Here is a 22,729-nt window from a genome sequence, read left to right on the forward strand (position 1 = left end):
TAAATACAGTGGACACTTGTATGGAGCTTACACACAGGAGTTGAATGGGTGGGTCATGAAGTATGTGTAAGTTTGGTTTTTGTCAATATTGTTAGTTCAATATTGTTAGTTTTCTAAACTGACCGTCCCAATCCTAATGACACTTTTATGATTTAGAAAACACATCAACGTGATTTCTCTGGGGAAGCTAATGCTGTGGCCCTCCGTCCTTACTCCTTATATTTACCTACATAATTTATTTTCGTAACAGCACTATTATTAAGGTAACTACTAGAGAGGCAGGAGATCAACATTCAAAACTAGAATGGGTTTCTATCCTGGTAAGTCCTCTTTCTTTCTCAGAAAATAGCAGTGAGTATTTAAGTCATCTTTATGATTTATATAAGTGTATATAGGTATATAACACTATATAGAGAGAAGTAATACATGTTTACAGAAGTAATATGCATGTAGATGATATATATACAGATACATATATACAATATATATCTCCAAACCAATCCTCAAATTTTAGACTCGTATCTTAAAAAAAATCCCAGCTCTAAAAAACAACTCCCTGCTCTGCCGTCAGCCTTTCCCATGTCACTTAAGGACAGTTCCCTGTATATAGTCGCTGAGGCCAAAAACCTTGGAGTTATCTGTTACATATTGAAATGTAACCCCCCAAATTCACATATTGAAGTCCCAATGCCTATAACCTCCTTACTTGGAAATAGGGTTGTTCCAGATGTAATTAGCTAAGATGAAATCATTAGCATGAGCCCTAATCCAAGATGAATGATGTCCTTAATAAAAAGGGGACATCTGGACACAGATATATGCATACAGAAGAGTGCCACATGAACATGAGAATAGCCATCTACAAGCCAGAAGAGAGGCCTGGACCATTTCCTTCCCTCACATTAAAGGAGGGAAGGAACCAACCCCACTGACATCTTGATCTTGGAATGTTAGCCTCCAGAACTGTAGGACAACACATTTCTGTTGTTTCAGCTACCCAGTTTGTGGTATTCTGTTACAGCAGATCTAGCAAACCAGTATGTTATCTCGGACCTTCTCATTCTCTTCACATCCCACATGCACTCTTTAGGAAGGCCAGCTGGCTGGGACTCCAGAACTCCCTAGGATCTGAACGTTTGTCAATACCTCCGCAGCTACCACCCCAGCCCGGGTCATCATCATCTCTTGCCTGTGTTATTATGATGGCCCCCTAACGGGTCTCTCTGCTTTCACCTCCGCCTCCTACAAGTCTTCTCTCAACTCAGCAATGAGAGTGATCCTTTTAAAACCCAAGCCAATGTCCTTCCTCTACTCAAGTACCTGGCAAGGCATCCCGTTCACTCAATAAAAGAAAAACTTCAGAAGAACATTTGAGACCTATATAATCTGTCCTCTGCTGCTACTGACCACTTAGCAACTCTGCTCTGGCCACACTGGCTTCCTTGCTGCTCTCTCAGCACAAGAGCTCTTGCCTCAGGGGGTTTGGCGCTGCCATTCTCTTCTTGCCTGGAATCCTCCTCCTGCAGCTATCCTCACCTCCTCTAAGTCTTTGCTCAAAAGTCCCCCCATGATGAATGGGTAAATCGATAGAAAGGTATCAGCTAAAATGCACCAAAGACACCTACATTAGTTCCCTGTTAATTTTTGCACTTTCCAAAAGTTCTTGTTTCTTTCAAAATCTCAAAATAGAAAATCTGGGTAGGATGAAGAGTTTTAATGGAGAGGACAAAGCTTTCCTAGCTGTCCATGGGAAAGTCCCAATGAGGAGGCCAGTGATTCCTGGTTAGGCTTTCCCTTTATCCTTTGTTCTGTTTGTGTGTAACTCCAAGGATTCTCCTGTTGATATCATCTTTGGGTGGCCACTTCTCCTAAGATTTATGTATCATGTAGCAGTGGGTTACAGCACTGTGTAGGAAGCCAAGCGTAGAACGACCACAGCTATGCTGAGAAGGAAGGCTAGGGCTGTAGCCAGTCTTAGGCTGAAATCCAAATGCCTAGAAAACCAACAACTCTGAGCATGGAGTGAAAGAAGGCGCCAGATGAAGGCCAAGGTTCCAATGGATATGTTTGGATTGAAGAGAGTTAAACCAGTCACTTCCAGCCTCAGTTGTTTTAGTAGGCTCACTTTTTGCCCTTAGACACCCTCATACCGACCCTTTCTCCCATTCATCAGATTGACTTTTACATATTCTTTGAGGCTTTTTTCAATCACAGCCGTCACTAGGAAGCTCTCACCGATCCCTCATTTCCCCCGACCCAAGCTAGGTTATGATCCTTCCTGTGTATTCTTCTATCATTGTACTTTCACTGTGCATTCTCCATGCATTCAGTGGTCTGCTTATCTGTCTGCTGTTCTCCCCATTGTGGGCTCCCTGATGGCCAGGACGGTGCCTCCTTTATCTGTGTTATCTGTATCCTTTGCACATAATACAGTACCTTGCATGTAGTAAGACTGTGAGCAATGTTTGATGAATGAACAAAAGAAACAGCAACCAATTTCAGGGCACAGCTCAGGAGGTCTGTTGAGCCACTAAGAAGTTGACAACTTGCCAGAGCAAAGTCTCAGAGTCTTTTCTTGGTAAGGGTGCAGTCTGATATTTCTTTAGATTTAGGGGAAGAAAAGAGCCTAGGAAACTATGAAATACTACAATGAAAGTGCTTTCTTCATCAACTATTTTTCAGTCACTAGACACAAGTCAACAAAAATGAAAAGGGATAGTATCCCAGAAATGTTCAAATGACACAACGCAATAATAATTGGTTTATCAGTAGTTCTTGTACTGTTAAGTCTCTCTCTGGGACCCACGAATCTTAAAAGTAGGCTGTGCAAACTGCAAATGGGGAGATTCCAAGGTCATTTCATTTATCTCTAGGCTACATAAATTCCAACTTCCCCTTCCAGAGAGGCAAAGATCATGGAAGGTCTTACTTGTTCACCTCTGGGGATTGCAGTGGACGTGGGCGAAAGCCACAGAGTCGTGCTCAGGAATGAGTGTACTAGCCAAATAGAATGGAGATTGCATAAGCAAAGCAAGAGTAGAAAGCAGTTTCTCTTTTTTTCTCTCTCTCACACAGCAAAAGGCAGTGGGATGGTGAAAGGAGCCCCAACCTGAAGTGGGGAGACCTGGCATCTAATCCTCGCTATGCTACTAACCACTTGTACAACTCTGGACAGTTACTTGATTTTTCTGCCTCAGTTCCGTTGTCTATAGAATGGCTAGTTTGGGCTACATGATCTCTGAGATACTTTTCAGCTTTCGAATTCTGTCTGTGCTTCTGTGTGGAAGTCTGGTCCTTGGCACAGAACTGGGAGTGGAGGTACAGATTTGCTAGGCTATGAGTAAGGGGTAATTGGAATAATAAGAATTGTGTGACCAGCTAAACCAGGTGCAAATAAGATTATGCACCAAAATGAATTGGCAACAGTTCAATTCAAAATTATAAATCATTTATATCTGTTGGATTGGATTTTCCTTTATGCTGTATTTTAATGGATGGTGATAATAACTGCTATCATTTGCTGGGTACTGACTAGGTGCTAGGCGTTGAGGTAAGTGTTTTACATTCATTATCTCATTTAATCTTTATAAAAGACCAGACGAGGTGGGTGTTATTATTCCCATTTGAGAGACGTGGGAACTGAAAAATGGTGTTCTGGTAAACATTTAACAACTGGCAGGGAGCAGGAAAAGCCCTGATTTTCAATGATTGCTGATTTCCATGGTGTAATTATTTTCACCATTAACTATTTCAAGTTACCAATGAGAAGTCACTGAAGAGAAAGTTAGAAGAGAGGTGCAGTAGTACACCATTATGTAAAGTTTTCACTATACAGATGCAATAAACATAAATATCCTCTAGAGCACAGATAATAGTAACATGTAATAAAATAATAGGAAGTGACAAGCTTGAGTATCACTACCTTTGTTAATATAACTTATTTAATTTTAAATTTATATGATTAATTTTTAATCTGTGTTTTGTTTTGAAGATTGATTTGTTTATTTGAGAGAGAGAAAGAGAGCACAAGGAGGAGGAGGGTAGAGGGAGAGAAGCAGACTCCCCGCTGAGAGAGAGGCTCATCTCACAACCCTAAGATCATGAGCCAAAACCAAGAGTCGGATGCTTAACCCAACTGAGCCAACCAGGCGACTCTAAGCTAATCCTAAAATTTAACAATTTGCTCTTGCAAGCTTGTGTAAATTGGCCCCACATACCACTGAAAATAATGCTAAGACAGAGTAACTTGCCCAAGATCATTCAAAAAATGTCTGGGCCGAGATTAGAACTTTGACCTTAACTAATTCTGAAGAACAGGCTCTATACCAGTAGACTTTCATTTATTTGTAAAACTGTAAAGTTCTATATTCTGCCTATGGTAAAAAAAAATGTATTATTCTTTTTGAAAAAATTATGTGGTCATCAGTGTCATTAATAAGAAGGAGGTCTGGTGGAAAAGCAGTCATGAATCAGAAAAGTCACAGTACAATTTCTGCTTTTCTGGTTCTTGTGCCTCAGTTTCCCTATTAAAGGAATGCTTTCTGTCTTTTCTGAATCATACTTCAAACTGCGTTGGGGGAAAAATAAAATTCATGAAAATCATTTTATGTTTCTTGTAGCTAGAACTCATATAAATTTAAATGGATATTATAATATTAGTTTGACTATAACTTTATGATAGCCCTATTGAAAATAAAAATAAAGAAATACAACAAACACCTACTATTAGCTTCCATAGCTTCATGCAATCTCTTTGTAGGCAAACTGTATATGGATGTTTATTACATTAAGCAGTAAAAAATGAAACATCTGGCAACAATTTTTAGATCTTGAAGAATCAGATGGCAAAATGAGTCTCAGGGGACTAAGATCCGGTTTCACACTCCTGAAAAAAGGTTTCATAAAAATTTTAGTGTTCTCTGAAAAAGATTTCGGTTTATTCTCTGTTCCCTATCTTACAACGTGACTTATATACAGAATTTTATAAACTCTTTACAAAACTCTACTTGTGCCTGTGGACCTAGGTGAAGCCCATGGTTAGAACTCTAGCTATAAAGCCATCATCTAGCTCAATAAATCTAGATAAACCAAGTAGCTCCGTGGTTCATTGTATTGTAGTGAGAATGTATTATGTTGTGATTCTCTTGGTCAAAGAGGAGATAAACATCCATTACAGTTCAGGAGAAGCTGTGAGTGATTGGGCCATTGGGTGAGGAAAAGAACAGGACTGTGTACTCTAAACAGGAAAGATAAAGTTTAAGAAGGGTCAAGCTTGCTTCTGCAGATCACAGCTCTGAGTTGTTGTGCAATGAGTGCACAGAGCTGGCATGCCATGCTTGCCTTCCTGGCATCTGTAGCCTTCACCGGTCTTGTATTCTAATTCCTCACTCACACTGGAAAATGAAATTTTCCTTTTTGTGACTGGCTGTCCAATGGTTTTAGAGAAATATTGCGATCTTTAACAAATGACCATATTGACTACCTCCTCCCTCTGCCTTTGGAACTATTAATTCTAATTTACATTCTACAAACAATTTATTCAACAACTACTTGGTCTACTAACAAATAGTTGTTATATCATACTCTGTCTAAGCACCTGTGTTGTACTGTTAAAGGACGTGATGGATTAGATGCTGTCTGTGTTCCTTGGCAGGAATATCAGACATGTGCGTAAGTAATTATTATACAAGTCAGAAGATGTAAAACTCAAACTGAGGGTGATGGTGTTTGGTGCTCTGGGATCTAAGAGGAAGAAACAGTTCTACCTGAAGTGATCAGGGAGGGTACCTAGGAGAAGTGCATTGGCAAACGCAGAGGAGCGGAAGCCACGAAGAATATATAGACTGGAAAGTATGGGATCATCAAAGGGATAATAACTAGACCTCTCTTCCTCTCACCAGAGAGGACACAATATTTGAAAGCCTGTCAAGAACTTTAGCACAGACCCTGGGAAGAGTTGCTATTTTAGAAGCCTGTGGCACATTTGAATGCAATGAAACAAAATGTTCCATGTTTTGCAAAAAAAATCTTTGTTTTTCTCTCCAACATCCATTCTACTTGTTAAGCCAGGCTTCTCTGAGGTCACCAGGAGGTCATGAAGGATATATGGATATGACTAAAGTCATCACATTATCCATTAGTCATTGGTTATGATGTTTCTTGAATGAGAGAAACAGTTGGAAATGGTACAGGAATACAGCTTGGGCAATGTCTACCTAAGATAGATACCTCTAGCTGTCACAGAGGGTCTGGCCCTACATATATCTCTTTTCTGTGTTGCTGAGCTAACTGGTTTTGAGACAATGTTGTAAAGAAGAAGTGGAAAGTGGAAGCTTGGTAATATGTTATTCTCTCTGAGATAAGTTGCTTCCTTCTTCTTTTTTTTTTTTTTAACCACCTTGGACCTGTAAAGAGTGATCTGAGCTAGTCCTTGGTGCTCAACACTTCGGTTTTCATTTTGTATGGCTCACTGACAACTCATTTCCTTCACAGATAGCTCTGTCCTGTCCTACTCATGGGTTCAGACCCACCCAGAGACAGCTGGAGAGAACTTCCTATGATCTTCCCTGTCCCCATCAGCAGCAGTAGCTGTCTGCTGGGACTTGAAATTGGAACAGAATTGGTGTGGCCAATTTCCCTAACTTCCTAACCAATGAGAGTTTGACCAGCAAAGAACAGAGGGGCGGGGCTCTTGTTGGTGTCCAGACTAAGGCCACTTAACAACTAAATAAAGAGGGATTAGACCCCAAGTTCTGTAAGAATACTAAACAGAAAATGCAGAGGTATCAGCTGGGGCAAGTCCTGCCTTTTAACATGGTAAAGTATTCTGCTTTTTCCCTAAGAGAGGAATTTTTAATTTCAGGCTTATATTACCATTATTTCAGCGAAGAGAAAGGACAACTAATAGTTGGTCAGCCTAAAAGATTCTGGCATGAATATTTGAGTCATAAATTATTAGCCAAGCGTCTTTTTGGATATTGTAAAATAAACCATGTAGAGAACTAAGCGATTCATGCCAAGGCAAAACTAAAAAGCTCTTCTTAGAGGTTTTCCCCATCCCTTTTCTGGATAGTCTTATTGGTTGATAGCACCAAGTGTTTGGCTGCATTGCAAGGAATCACTCAGCTGTGGCTGATTACTGCTATAATTTTTTCCCTTGTTCAGAAAATCTTGTCAAAAATAAGTTTCCAAGACAGCAAGAGAGAAAAAAGTTTTTTTCTTTCTTTCTTCCTTTCTTCTTTTCTCCCTCCCTCTTCCTCCTTCCCTCCCTCCCTCTCTCTCTCTCTCTCTCTTTCTTCCTTCCTCCCTTCCTCCCTTCCTCTCTCCCTCCCTTTCTTTCTTTTTTTAGGGGAAGCCATTATTTGAAATACTCATGGTAGGGTAGTGGCCCAGGGTCTGAGATAAAGGGGAAGAATTTGTAAGTATTGTAAAAAAAAAAAAAAAAAAAAAAAAAAAATTCCCATCCCTGGAATTATGTGTCATATGGGGATAGGTGGCCTCTAGCCTTGGCTCTGCCATAGACAGGGATACTCAGGACCATTTGTTCATTCATCTAGCACTTAGGGAACACTCACTCTGTCTGACACTGTCCAGCACTGAGACAATCACAGTACTTTTTGGCATACCACTTATTTATGTTTGCAATGTGAGGGATGCACTAGAATGATCTCTCGAAGCCCTCTACCTCTGGTTCTTTTTTTTTTTTTTTTTTTTTAAGATTTTATTTATTTATTTGACAGAGAGAAACCACAAGTAGATGGAGAGGCAGGCAGAGAGAGAGAGAGGGAAGCAGGCTCCCTGCTGAGCAGAGAGCCCGATGCGGGCCTCGATCCCAGGACCCTGAGATCATGACCTGAGCTGAAGGCAGCGGCTTAACCCACTGAGCCACCCAGGCGCCCTCTACCTCTGGTTCTTGAATCTTTACTTCTCGGAGGGAGCACAGTATACCCAAAAGAATAGTAATAGGAAAACTATTATCCAGTATCACATGCCAGGCACTGTGCTAACTAACCGGTTACTTCTACACTTTACCCCATTCTGTTTTCCCAAATAGTTCAAAAAAAAAAAAAAAAAAGAGAGAGAGAGAGAGAGAGAGAGAGAGAGAATATAATTATATAATTATACCCATTTTACAGATGAGAAAACTAAGGGTCAGGGAGGTTGAGCTGCCTTTTGTTTCAAGGGAGAAAGAATCAGAGCCAGAGTCAAACCTACTTCTGTTGACTGCAAGTCCAGTGTTCTTCCCCACTCCAATCTCCAGATTTTAAGTGTTCATTCATCTCCCCTGGACTTTTCTCTGGGAATACTTGTGGAAAATTTAGAAGAATTCATGACAGGACAATACCAAATACCTCATTCTTGCCTTATGGGTCTTCCATTAGCTTTCCATCACTCCTTACCTACTAAACTTTTCCTACTCAGCCCAAGGGTGATCTTGCCTCTTTGTCCAAGCCCCGTGTTCCCACTGCTTTGCTTTCGCCTGTGCTTTACCTTCGACTTGGAATTGTTTGCAGTTTTGTCTGTAGCCAAACTTTTCCAGATTTTATTTGTCTTACTCCTAATTTTAATTCATTCAGGCCCAAATAGTTGTCCAACACAGTAAGAAATTTTAAGAAAAAGAGTATAAGGTCATCTCTTTGGGGGACTTAAGACATGCAGATTATAGGAAAGAGTTATGGCTAAAATAGAGAGCTTTAGACTTGTAAGGGAAAGAAACGGAAAGTAGCTGGAGTCATTGGAACTTGAGAAATAGTTAAGGTTTGTGTAGATGGAAAGAGAAGTACAAGGTCAGACAAAGAGCAGAGAGTCCACTGAGTACTGGAGAAGTCAGATGTCTTTCTGGCTAGGTTTAAAGACTGATGACAGCTGGGACGGGACAGTTGAAATGGAGGTTACTGTTGAAGAATGTTAATCCGAAGGAACCCTGGGTTAAGAGTTTCAACGTCTGTGTTCTTGCTCTGTCACTTTGTAATCTGGGGGATATCAATCAAGGGGGCTGAGTGTTTCCTCATCGCCTGGAGGCTACCTCAATGTCCGGGAGAAGTCCAAGCCCCTTCAAATAGCCTGCCTCTTCTCCTGCTGTTCCCACCTCCAGCCATGTTGTAGTATGTCATCACGTGTGAGCAAGTCATTTAGGAGCTGAGACATCCGTAACATTGGATGATCCCATTCACTCTGTGAGAACTCTAACAGTGCTGAAAATGATTTCTCACAAAGCTACACAAGTTAAATAATACTCATACACCTGCACTCAAAAATGGAACATTTCCCCTACTAATTTAGTTATTTAACTTTGAAAAACAGAAATTCCTTTGTTAAGTATTTGGGATTGGAACTCTAAAGGCTTGAGAGTTTCTGTTTTAACTTCACAATGTGAGGCAACAATAAGATCTTAAAGCTTTCTTTTCAGTTATGCCTGATTCAGGTACTTAGCGGTGCTAGATAGGGTGGATAATCTCAAAGATGCTGATATGGATAAAAAAAAATGCATCCAGGCAATTTCAAATGATTGGCCAAAACCAAGCAGGCAAGAACAAACGCATCAACTATGACTCTCAAATGTCCAAAATCCTCAAGGGAGCTGTGATGGTTGATTTTATGTGCCAACTTGAATGGCCCATGGGGTGCCCAGCTATTTGATTAAACATTATTCCAGGTTTGTCTGTGAGGGTGTTTCTGGATGAAGTTAACTTTTAAATTGGTGAACTGAGTAAAGTAGACTACCCTCCCCAGTGTGGGTGGGCCTCATCTAGTCTGTTGAGGCCTAAGTAGAACAAAGGGCTAAGAAAATTGAGAATCCTTATATATAAGTCTCTGTGCACAGCTTTATTTCTTTAGGATAATTTTTGTCTAATTCCTGGGCTAAAATAGATACCCTGTTCAGACATTAGAAACATATTTCCCAAAAACTCTTTTTAGAAAAAACTGTTCTGGTATTTCAGTCTGTTTCGGCTGCTGTAGAAAAATGCCAGAGACTGGATGGATTATAAAAAACATATATTTATTTCTCCTAGTTCTGGTGGCTGGGAAGTCCAAGATCGTGGCATTGACAGATTCAGTGTCTATTGAGAGTCTGCTTCCTGGTTTGCCTCCTTGGTGTCACCTGCTGGAAGGGGAGAGCGAACTCTCTGGGGACTCTTTTATGAGGGTACTACGCTCACTCACGAAGGCAGAGTCCAAAATTACCTCTGAAAGGACCTACATCCTAATAACATCACCCTGAGGGTTTAGGATTTCCATATATGAATTTTGCAGGGACACAGACATTCAGACCTCAGCACCAAATTTATTTCTCCCTGACTGAGGGCTTGGCTTCCGCAGCCACTCTAGATTGCATACTCAGCCCTGCTCCCAAGGTCTTCTCCTGGCCTTTGACTTGGTGCTCACTTTGTCAGTGTCTGCTGGGCAGCTGAAAACCTATTTAGACACATGGTTCTCATAATTCATTCATACATTCTTCCATTGACTTATGTAATAATATTATCTGTTCATTGACACTATAGGTACCCTGCTGGGGGCTGGGGTACAGGGGATTTAGTTCAACCACTAATTGTAACATTAATTTAACTATAGTTATGATACTTACATGGTGCTATAAGTGTATAATAAGAACCTGGCCTCATCGAAGGCTCAGGGACACTTTCTGACCAGGTAGCATTTGAGCTGAGCTCTGATTGTTCTGAGGATCGGGCACTCAGTTCCCTAATTTTTGGCTAGTCCTTTTTATATAGGTGGAGGCTGTAATGATAGAAACTTGGAAGGCACCTTCAGTGACAGACGGGACACAGGAAGCCTCTAAAGGTCTCCTAAGAGGTCCATTATAACTGCTATTGCTTGTCCTCCCTGTCACGCTGTTGTGAAGCTGACGTTGCGGGGGTGTTGCCTCTGCTGTCTGTTCCTGGGTGGACTCTCTGTTTTCCATTACTGAGTCTAAATACCATCTGATTTCCCATTCATTCCTATTTGTTATAGAAAATGAAACCTAACTAAATTATTTTAAGATAATTCATCATAGGCAAATGCATTTGATCCTTTGATCAGTCAGTATTTTGAACATTCTCCACAACTGCTGCTTCTGTTAATGTGGATAATGATAGTTGAAAGAAAAATCAATCCTACAGAACTTCAATCATCAAACAGTGTGTATTGGTATAAGACAGACCTATAAACCAATGAAATAGAATTGAGAGACCAGAAATAAACCTATATTTTTATGGACAATTGATTTTCAAGAAGGGTGCTAGGACCACTCAATGGGGGAAGGAACACTCTCTTAAACAATTTGGTACTAGGGCAACTGGATATCTGCATGCCAAAAAAATGAAGTTGGATTCCAACCTCATACTGTATACAAAAATTAACTCAAAATGCTTCAATGACCTAAATGTAAGAGCTAAAATAATAAAACAGATGAAAATACTGAATGTAAATCTTCATGACTTTAGATTTGGCAATGGATTCTCAGATATGACACCAAAACCATAAGCAACAAAAGAAAAAAAAAAAAACCAGATAAATTAGGCTTCATCAAAATAAAAACCTGTGCATCAAAGAACATTATTTAAAAAGTGAAAAGACAGTCTAAAGAATGGGAGAAAATATTTGCAAATCATATACCTAAGGGTCTAGTATCCAGAATGTATAAAGAACTCTTACAAATTAAGAACTGAAAGACAAATAACCTAATTAAAAATAGGCAAAGGGCTCGGATAGACATTTCCCCAAAGATACACAAGTGACTGATAAATGCATAAAAAGATGCTCAATATCATTAGTCATTAAGGAGATGCAAATCAAGACCACAATAAGGTACCACTTCAAACCCGTGAAGAAATATTTTTAAAGGAAAATATGGGAAAATGAAAAATAGTGCTGGCAAAGATCTAGAGAAGTGGAAATACTCATAGATTGCCGGTGGGATGTAAAATGGTACAAGCACTGTAAAAAAACATTTTGGTGGTTTCCTAAAAAGTTAAACATAGAATTACTAGATGGTCCAGCAATTCCACTCCTAGATATCTAGATATACTCAAATAAACAGATGTATTTTCATGTTCATAGTAGTGCTATTCAAATATCCAGAAAATGTTAACAACCTAAATATTCAGCAATAGAGGAATGGCTGAATAAAATGTGATCTATTCATTCAACAGAATATTATTCAGCCACAGGAGTGCCTAGGTGGCTCAGTTGGTTAAGCGCCTGCCTTTGGCTCAGGTCAAGATCTTGGGGTCCTGGGATCGAGCCCAGTGTCAGACTTCCTGCTCAGAGAAGAATGTGCCTCTCCCTCTCCCTCTGCTTTCATTCCCTCCCCTCTGCTCATACTCTCAGTCTCTCTCTCTCAAATGAATAAATTAAAAAATCTTTTTAAAATAGAATATTATTCAGCCATAAAAATGAACAAGGTACCGACTGATACATGATGCAACACCATGGATGAACCTCAAAAACATTATGCCGAGTGGAAGAAAGGAGACACGAAAGGCCATATATTGTGTAATTCCACGCACATGAAATGTTTAGAATAGGTAAATCCACAGACAATGATTGATGGGGGCTGTGAGAAGGGGAGTGTAAGGAGCAATGGCTTCATAGATTCAGTTTCCTTTTAGAGTGATAAAAATGTTTTGGGACTAGATGGAGGTTGTAGTTGCATAAGATTATGAATGGCTAATGGCCCATTCAAGTGATTTGGTGTTATGTGAATTTCGCCTCAATAAAAAAATAAACAATAAGTTAACTAGACTTGTTATGATCATTCCACAATATATACATACAAGAAATTCTGTAGTAAAGAAATCAAGACCAGATTCTTTCCCTCTTAGGTCTGCCTGTTTTATGGTTCCAATTTTTAAAATACAGTAGCAAAATCATGAATACCTTTGGTTATTACTTCTTTAGTGTTTTATTAGATGTCAAGCTAATAAGTTCTTCCATCATTTTCATCTACTCTGTACAATTCAGATTTCAGTCCAGGGCTTCAGGAACATTGCAAACAGCTGCACTGGAATTATGCATCTGACCATCAACGACATGCCGACGCTAACGGACAACTGTGTAAAAGTAGGTAGTTGCAGAGTACATTTTCTTCTCAGCCCTAATAGATGGGCACATTGTCTAGTGGCTTGAGTTGCTGAAAAATATGAATGGGATTTTCATTAGTTTTTATAGTAAGAAAATCATTAAAACATTTACACACACACACATACATTTAAACATTTGAATCTTTACATACCCTAAAAAACTGTTTCCCAATTAGGGATATTTTTGTTTCAGAGATCATGCAGCCTAAGCATAAACTTTAACTTTAGTTCTATGCATCAAACTTCTAAATGCAGTGATTTTTTTAGCATTCCATTTTCTCATGTTTTCCCCCACCTTTGTACCATGATATAATTCTGCTTCCTCTCCATTACTCAAATATAAGTGTACTCAAATATATTGAATAAAGATACCATTGTCTTTGAAATTAGGAAAATCTCAGAGTTAATATGTCTCCTTCTGAAAATATTGGGAAAAACAAATAATCTCATTACTTTGCTAAACTTGTTCTATGCACTGTGGTAAATTTAATCATCTTTTTTTCTTCTAAAGGCTTTAGTTGAAAAGTGCCCTCGTATTACATCAATAGTTTTCATTGGTGCTCCTCATATCTCCGACTGTGCTTTTAAAGCTCTTTCTACTTGTAAGCTCAGAAAAATCCGATTTGAAGGTCTGTGATATTAAAAATGGGGTTCAGCATTAATGTTTACTTTTACCCCGGGGCATTACAAATACAATATTTGTCTTCTGTTTTTTTTTTAAACAGGAAATAAAAGGATTACTGATGCATGCTTCAAATTTATAGATAAGAATTATCCAAATATCAATCACATTTACATGGCAGACTGCAAGAGAATAACAAATGGGAGCCTTAAGTCACTTTCACCTTTGAAGCAACTGACTGTGTTGAATTTGGCAAATTGTATAAGGTAAATAAATAGTCATTCAGTTATATATTCAAGAGATATTGATTATCTAAAATGTGTGAGACCCTCTCCTCAAGGTGCTCACTGGTTAGTACACGTGAAAGTCAGGAGTCCACGTTCAGGGAAGTGCAGAGTTCTGCGGTAACACAAAGAAGGGGCACCCAGGTAGAAACATGGACTCTTATAAGAGTAAATGAATTCACAGAAACACTGTGGGCTACTCTTTCTAATGAGGGTTCTCATGGCTAATTCTGTTAACAGGCCTTTTCCCAAATGGGCATTGTTAGTTGCTCAGGAGAAACCAATCTTACTGAAGGGTTCCCTCTGGGTACGTTTGGTTTGATTTGTCCTCTGCGTAGAGTCCCTAACAGATGGACAGATGACAAGTTCTTAATGAAACCCTTTCTTCAGCTGGGCATTGGGCTTCTATCCTGGTATTCTCAAATGGGCAAGGATCAAATTCTTTTTTTTTTTTTTAAGATGTTATTTATTTATTCAAGAGAGAGAGGGAACGCATGAGCAGAAGGGAGGCAGAGGGAAAGGGAGAAGTAGACTCTCTGCTGAGCAGGGAGGCCAATGTGGGGCTTGATCCCAAGAAGCAGAGATCATGACCTGAGCCAAATGCAGACGATTAACCAACTGAGCCACCTAGGTACCCCAGGAAAGCATTTTCTATTTAGGCCTCTAGGACTCCTTAGAATAAGAATAATTAAAAATTGTTACATGTATGAAGATATGAGTCACCATGAGAAAGAGTCACCAGAAACAGGAAAATAAATTTGACCTCCAAATAATTCAGATATTGGAGTTGTCAGACATAAGATATTAAGCAAATATGTACGAAATGTTTGAAGAAATTAATGAAATCAGAAATATGAGCAGGAACAAAATATGAGAAAATAACTAGATTTATTTAGAAAAAAACTTTTGGGAATAAAAAAATATAATACAGTTATTGAAATAAAGAAACCCAGTGGATTGCCAATCAGCAGATTAGAACTCACGGAGGAGAGAACTACAGAGATGGAAGATAATCTCTTCCATGATAGCAGAGTAAACAAAGCAAAACAAAACAAACAAACAAAAAAACCCAAAATATGAAAGAGCATATCATAGGGTAAAAAGACAGAGAAGTCTTAGTATCAGAGTTTCAGATTAGATTTTAAAAATCTGTAAAAGACAAGCCTCAAGCAGTACCTTTGAGAGTCAGAAAATATATTTTTTCTTCAACCACAAAATAATCCCTTTTAAAATGGGCTGGGTATGAAGCTTGTTGTTGTTGTTGTTGTTGTTTGTTTGTTTTTGTTTTTTTGGCTTTTTTGTGCATGAAGTTTGAAAGCAAGTTTCAACAACTTTCAAATGATTGGTATCAACAACTATATTCTCTCACTACAATGTTACTAAATTAGGAATCAGTAATGAAAAGGTAAATTAAAAACATATATATGATTAAAAGTAAAAATTCTAGGGTATCAGAATCACTTGAGGAGCTGAATAAAACTACATATGCCCAAACCTTACTATAGAGCTCCTAAATCTGAATATTTAGAAATGGAACCCCAGCTTCTGTATTTTTTTTTTTTAAAACATAGATGCTTTTGATGCACAGACAGAGCTGGGATTAACTACATTAACCAATTAACTGGGACCATTACCTGAATAATCCTTTCTGTTGACTTTTGATGCTCCCTGGATTACAATATAAAATTACATATATGAGTCTATATGAATACACACACACACACACACACACACGGATGTGTATATATTGGTCTGTTTTCAGACTACCTTTTGTGTTTCGTTCAGTTATCTGTCTTCTGTCTAATCTTATACAGGGGTGACTGGGTGGCTCAGTCCGTTAAGCGTCTGCCTTCAGCTCAGGTCATGATTTCAGCATCTTGGGATCAAGTCCCACATCAGATTCCCTGCTCAGCAGGGGGCCTGCTTCTTCAACTCTCTCCCTCTGCCTGCTACTCCCTCTACTTGTGCTTTCTCTCTGTCAAATAAATAAAAATCTTAAAAAAAAAAAATCATACAGTATTTTATCTGTAAAATGGGGAAAATAAGAGTATCTACTCAGAACTGTTGTGAGGATCAAATATGTTAATTCATGTAATATGCTTAGAATAGTGTCTGGCACATAATAACCACTCAATAAATTTATTTATTTATAAATTAATAATAAGCACTCAATAAATAAATATTATTATTGCTTTGTAATGTTTTAATATCTAATGGAATTAGACTTTCCTTAGTAAATTAGATATTTTTTGCCAGTTTAATCTTCCATATGAACTTTAGAAACTTTTTTTTTTAAAATAATCTCTACCCATAAATCTTTCACCTTTAAATAATCTATTCCTCGTGTGGGGTTTGAATTCATGACCGTGAGATCAAGAGTCACATGCACTGGGGCACCTGGGTGGCTGGCTCAGTGGGTTAAAGCCTCTGCCTTCAGCTCAGGTCTTGATCCCAGGGTCCTGGGATTGAGCCCCACATTAGGCTCTCCACTCAGCGGGGAGCCTGCTTCCTCCTCTCTCAGCCTGCCTCTCTGCCTACTTGTGATCTCTGTCTGTCAAATAAATAAATAAAATTAAAAAAAAAAAAAAAGAGTCACAAGCAGTAACCACTGAGTCAGCCAGGTGCCTCTCCAAACGAACTTTAACAATTTGGTCACATTTCAGAAAAAATCCTATTGAGACTTGATTGAAATTGTATTAAATATATAAATTAATTTGTTTTATAATTATATATATTATATGTATAATATATAATTAACAGTTTTATAATAGTTATTTGATTTTGTCTTTACCTAAGAATCATTTATTGAAGATATATTCAAATTCCCAAATTACATACAACTAATGAATTGTTGAACACCATGTCAAAAACTATTGATGTATTATATTGCTGGCTAACTGAATATAATAAATAAATAAATAAATAAATAAATAAATAAAATGCTAAAAAAGAATTCCCAAGTCGTTTATGGCTAATTATCACTTTGTAAATAATTTTCAGTTTTATGACATCATGGTACAAAAAGATCGCTTGTACAATTTCTATCTTTTGGAATTGAGAGTTTTTTATTTAGGGGTAAAGTGGATGGGGAAGATGATGGTTATATTGTTTAGTGTGTTGGATACCTTTAAATATTGCATGGAACTTAGACTGAATTAGTTATATTATTCTAATTTTTATGCCTCTTTTTTGTTTGTTAAAAGCTCAGTATAACAAAAAAACTGTATCTTGATTATGTTCTTTTTGAATTTCTATTTTCATTTTATTTGATATTTATGCTATCTTACATGTTGCATAAAAAGTCATAGCTAAAGTTAACAAAACAGACTGAACTTGGTTTTCTCCTCTGTAACAGAAAATATATTTACAATTGATATTTATATTATTACTGTTTATATTATTATGTTTATTATATATATTATTCTTATATTATTATATGTTTGATATTTCTGTTGTGGCTGAGAAATCCAGAGATCAGCCTGATTTTTTTTTTTTTTTTTAGTAACACACACATTTTAAAAAATTTTTTATTTTTAAAATTTCTTTTCAGTGTACCAGAATTCATTGTTTATGCACCACACCGAGTGCTCCATACAAAACGTGCCCTCCATAATACCCACCCCAGGCTCACCCAACTTCCCTTGCCCCTTCAAAACTCTCAGATTGTTTTTCAGAATCCACAGTCTCTCATGGTTCACCTCCCCCTCCAATTTCCCTCAACTCCCTTCGCCTCTCCATCTCCCCATATCCTCTGTGCTATTTCTTATGGTCCACAAATAAGTGAATCCATATGATAATTGACTCTCTCTGCTTGATTTATTTCACTCAGCATAATCTCTTCCAGTCCCATCCATGTTGCTACAAAAGTTGGGTATTCATCCTTTCTGATTCAAAATTCATCCTTTCGGATGGAGGCATAATACTCCATAGTGTATATGGACCACATCTTCCGTATCCATTCGTCCGTTGAAGGGCATCTTGGTTCCTTCCACAGTTTGGTGACCATGGCCATTGCTGCTATGAACATTGGGGTACAGATGGCCCTTCTTTTCACTTCATCTGTATCTTTGGGGTAAATACCCAGCTGTGCAATTGCAGGGTCATAGGGAAGCTCTATTTTTAATTTCTTAAGGAATCTCCACACTGTTTTCCAAAGTGGCTGCACCAACTTGCATTCCCACCAACAGTGTAAGAGGGTTCCCCTTTCTCCACATCCTCTCCAACACACGTTGTTTTCTGTCTTGTTAATTTTGGCCATTCTAACTGGTTTAAGGTGGGATCTCAATGCGGTTTTGATTTGAATCTCCTTGATGGCTAGTGATGATGAACATTTTTTCATGTGTCTGATAGCCATTTGTATGTCTTCAATGGAGAAGTGTCTGTTCATGTCTTCTGCCCATTTTTTGACATGATTATCTGTTTTGTGTGTGTTGAGTTTGAGAAGCTCTTTATAGATCCTGGATATCAACCTTTTGTCTGTACTGTCATTTGCAAATATCTTCTCCCATTCCGTGGGTTTCCTCTTTGATTTGTTGACTGTTTCCTTTGCTGTGCAGAAGCTTTTGATCTTGATAAAGTCTCAAAAATTCATTTTCACTTTTGTTTCCTTTGCCTTTGGAGATGTATCTTGAAAGAAGTTGCTGTGGCTGATATTGAAGAGGTTACTGCCTATGTTTTCCTCTATTATTCTGATGTATTCCTGCCTCATGTTGAGGTCTTTTATCCATTTCAAGTTTATCTTTGTGTATGGTGTAAGAGAATTTCATTCTTCTACATATAGCTGTCCAATTTTCCCAGCACCATTTATTGAAGAGACTTGTCTTTTTTCCATTGTATATTTTTTCCTGCTTTGTTGAAGATTATTTGACCATAGAGTTGAGGGTCCATATCTGGGCTCTCTATTCTGTTCCACTCATCTATGTGTCTGTTTTTATGCCAGTACCATGCCGTCTTAGTGATCACAGCCTTGTAGTAAAGCTTGAAATTAGGCAACGTGATGCTGCCAGTTTTGTTTTTCTTTTTCAACATTTCCTTAGCAATTCAGGGTCTCTTCTGATTCCATACAAATTTTAGGATTGTTAGCTCCAGCTCTTTGAAAAATACCGGTGGAATTTTGATCGGAATGGCATTAAAAGTATAGATTGCTCTAGGCAGTATAGACATTTTAACAATGTTTATTCTTCTGATCCATGAGCATGGAAAAGATTGAGATTATTCTCTGCATATTCTCAGACCACAATGCTTTGAAACTGGAGCTCAACCACAAGGAAAAGTTTGGAAGGAATTCAAACACCTGGAAGCTAAAGACCACCTTGCTTAAGAATGCTTGGATCAGGGGCACCTGGGTGGCTCAGTGGGTTAAAGCCTCTGCCTTCGGCTCAGGTCATGATCTCAGGGTTCTGGGATCGAGCCCTACATAGGGCTCTCACAGAGAGCCTGCTTCTTCCCTTCTCTCTCTGCCTGCCTATCTGCCTACTTGTGATCTCTGTCTGTCAAATAAATAAATAAAATCTTAAAAAAAAAAAAAAAAAGAATGCTTGGATCAACCAGGGAATCAAAGAAAGAACTTAAACATTTCATGGAAACCAATTAGAATGAAGACACTTTGGTTCACAACCTCTGGGATACAGCAAAGGCCATCCTAAGGGGGAAATACATAGCTATCCAAGGCTCCTTCAAAAAAATTGAGGGGCGCCTGGGTGGATCAGTGGGTTAAGCCACTGCCTTCGGCTCAGGTCATGATCTCAGGGTCCTGGGATTGAGTCCCGCATCGGGCTCTCTGCTCGGCAGGGAGCCTGCTTCCCTCTCTCTCTCTCTCTCTCTCTCTCTGCCTGCCTCTCCATCTACTTGTGAGTTCTCTCTGTCAAATAAATAAATAAAATCTTTAAAAAAAAATTGAAAAATCCAGAATACACCAGCTGTCTCTACACCTTTAAAAACTGGAGCATCAACAACAAATTAAGCCAGCCCTACACACAATAAGGGAAATAATCAAGATTAGACCACAGATCAATTAGGTAGGAACTAGAGATACAGTAAAACACATCAATGAAACTAGAAGCTGGTTTTTTGAAAGAATCAATAAGAACGATAAACCATTGGCCAAACTAATCCAAAAGAAAAGAGAGAAGGCCCAAATTAATAAAATTATGAATGAAAAGGGAGAGATCACAACTAACAGCAAGGAAATAGAAACAATCATCAGAAATTATTACCAATAGTTATATGCCAATAAGTTAAGCAACCTAGATAAAATGGATGCATTCCTGGAAAACTATAAACTTCCAAATTGAACCAGGAAGAAATTGACAACCTGAATAGACCAATATCTAATAACAAGACTGAAGCAGTGATTAAAAACCTCCTAAAAAACAAGAGCCAGGACCTGATGGATTCCCTGGGGAATTCTACCAAACTTTCAAAGAAGAAATAATACCTATTCTCCTGAAGCTGTTTCAAAAAATTGAAGCAGAAGGAAAACTTCCAGACTCTTTTTATGAAGCCAGCATTACCCTGATCCCCAAACCAGGCAAAGACCCCACCAAAAAGGAGAATTTCAGATCAAAATCCCTGATGAATATGGATGCTAAGATTCTCAACAAGATCCAAGCAAATAGATCCAACAGCACATTAAAAAGATTATCCACCATGACCAGGTGGGATTCATCCCTGGGTTGCAAGGATGGTTCAACATTTGCAAATCAATCAATGCGATAGAACAAATCAATAAGAGAAGAGAGAAGAACCACATGGTCCTCTCAATTGATGCAGAAAAAGCATTTGATGAAATCCAGTATCCATTCCTGATTAAAACGCTTCAAAGTATAGGGATAGAGGAAACATTCCCTCAACTTCATAAAATCTATCTATGAAAGACCCACAGCAAATATCATCCTCAATGGGAAAAAGCTCATAGCCTTTCCATTGAGATCAGGAACACAAGGATGCCCACTCTCACCACTTTTGTTCAGCATAGTATTAGAAGTCCTAGCAACAGCAATCAGACAACAAAGAGAAATAAAAGGTATCCAAATTGGCAATGAAGAAGTCAAACTCTCTCTCTCTCTTTGCAGATGACATGATACTTTATATGGAAAACCCAAAAGACTCTAACCCCAAACTACTAGAACTCATACAGCAATTCAGTAATGTGGCAGGATACAAAGTCAATGTACAGAAATCAGTGGCTTTCTTACACACTAACAATGAAAACACAGAAAGGGAAATTAGAGAATCGATTCCATTAACTATAGCACCAAGAACCATAAGATACCTGGGAATAAACCTAACCAAAGAGGTAAAGGATCTGTACTCGAGGAACTACAGAACCCTCATGAAAAAAATCGAAGAAGACACAAAAAGATGGAAGACCATTGCATGCTCATGGATCGGAAGAATAAACACACACATATTTTTTAAATCACTACATAATTACTCCATTTCACTGTCACAATTTCAAGGGGAAAAGAATATGATTTCAAGAACCTATACCCAATATGCCATCTTCATTGTGTGTGGTAACTTTAATCATCATAAAGTTACCTTGTAGTCCTTGTTTAATATTTTTACTAGCATAGTGGGTTTTTTTGGGGGGTGGGGGATTATTTATTTATTTATTTATTTGTGAGAGAGAGAGAAAGAGACAGAGAGAACACAAGCAAGAGGAGAGGCAGAGGGAGAGGGAGAAGCAGACTCCCCACTGAGCCAGGAGCCCAGTATGGGGTTGGATCCTAGGACCTGGAGATCATGACCTGAGCCAAAGCAGATGTTCAACCATCTGAGCCACCCAGGTGCCCCTAGCATAGAATTTTGACTCAATGTACTGATTATTTGCCATGGCTATATTATTTTTACTTACATTTGCCCAATACATCTTTGTAATTTTTTTGTTGTGTTGTCATTTTATTTTAAATATGTTTCTTGGAGACTACTTGTAATTTAGGTTTATTTATTAAACCAATTTGACAATCTCTTGTCTTTTAATAGGGGATTTATATTTATCATTATTTCAACTTATTTATATTTATCATTATTGTAAAACTGATATATTAGGTCTTATTTATTTATATTTATATTTATAAATTTTCAACTTATTTATATTTATAATTATTATAAAACTGATAATTAGGTCTTCTTTGGTTTCTTCTATGTTTCTACAATTTGTACTTTTACCTTTTTGTTTTTATTTATTCTCTTTTTTTTTAAAGTTTATTTATTTATTTATTCGACAGCGAGAGATCACAAGTAGGCAGAGAGGCAGGTTGGGTGGGGGGGGAAGCAGGCTCCCTCCTGAGCAGAGAGCCCAATGCAGGACTGGATCCCAGGAACCCGAGATCATGACCTGAGCCGAAGGCAGAGGCTTAACCCACTGAGCCACCCAGGCGCCCCTGATGTCATTTATTTTTAATTCTTCATCTTTCTGCATTTCAGGGGGAACTTGCAAATATGCCTTCTACTTATTAATTCAGTATTCTAAAAGGGTCAGTTTGGTTTTGATGACTTACTTATTAGATTATAGTTGGCACACAATGTTGCATTAGTTTCAGGTGTACAACTTAGTGATTTGACACCTTTATAAATTATGCTGTGTTCACCATCTGTATGTAGCTACCATCTGTCCTATTATATCATTATTACAATTTCATTAGCTGTATTTCTTATGCTGTGCCTTTTATTCCCTTGACTGAGTCCTAACTGGAAGCCTGTATTTCCGCTCAGGCCTCAACCTCCCATCCCTCTAC

At 38.2% G+C, this 22,729-nt stretch overlaps 1 protein-coding gene across 1 annotated transcript in view; it reads left to right on the forward strand.

The window, feature by feature from the left end:
- FBXL13 (F-box and leucine rich repeat protein 13) overlaps positions 1-22,729 on the forward strand; it is a 248,616-nt gene that overhangs the window by 155,681 nt on the left and 70,206 nt on the right. Inside the window, exons 13-15 of the mRNA XM_059170911.1 lie at positions 12,964-13,062; positions 13,594-13,711; positions 13,808-13,970. Coding sequence (XP_059026894.1) covers positions 12,964-13,062; positions 13,594-13,711; positions 13,808-13,970 — 380 coding nt within the window. The remainder of the gene's footprint in view (positions 1-12,963; positions 13,063-13,593; positions 13,712-13,807; positions 13,971-22,729) is intronic.

The sequence above is a fragment of the Mustela lutreola genome, chromosome 4 (genome assembly GCF_030435805.1).
Source record: "Mustela lutreola isolate mMusLut2 chromosome 4, mMusLut2.pri, whole genome shotgun sequence".
Taxonomy (NCBI): Eukaryota; Metazoa; Chordata; class Mammalia; order Carnivora; family Mustelidae; genus Mustela; species Mustela lutreola.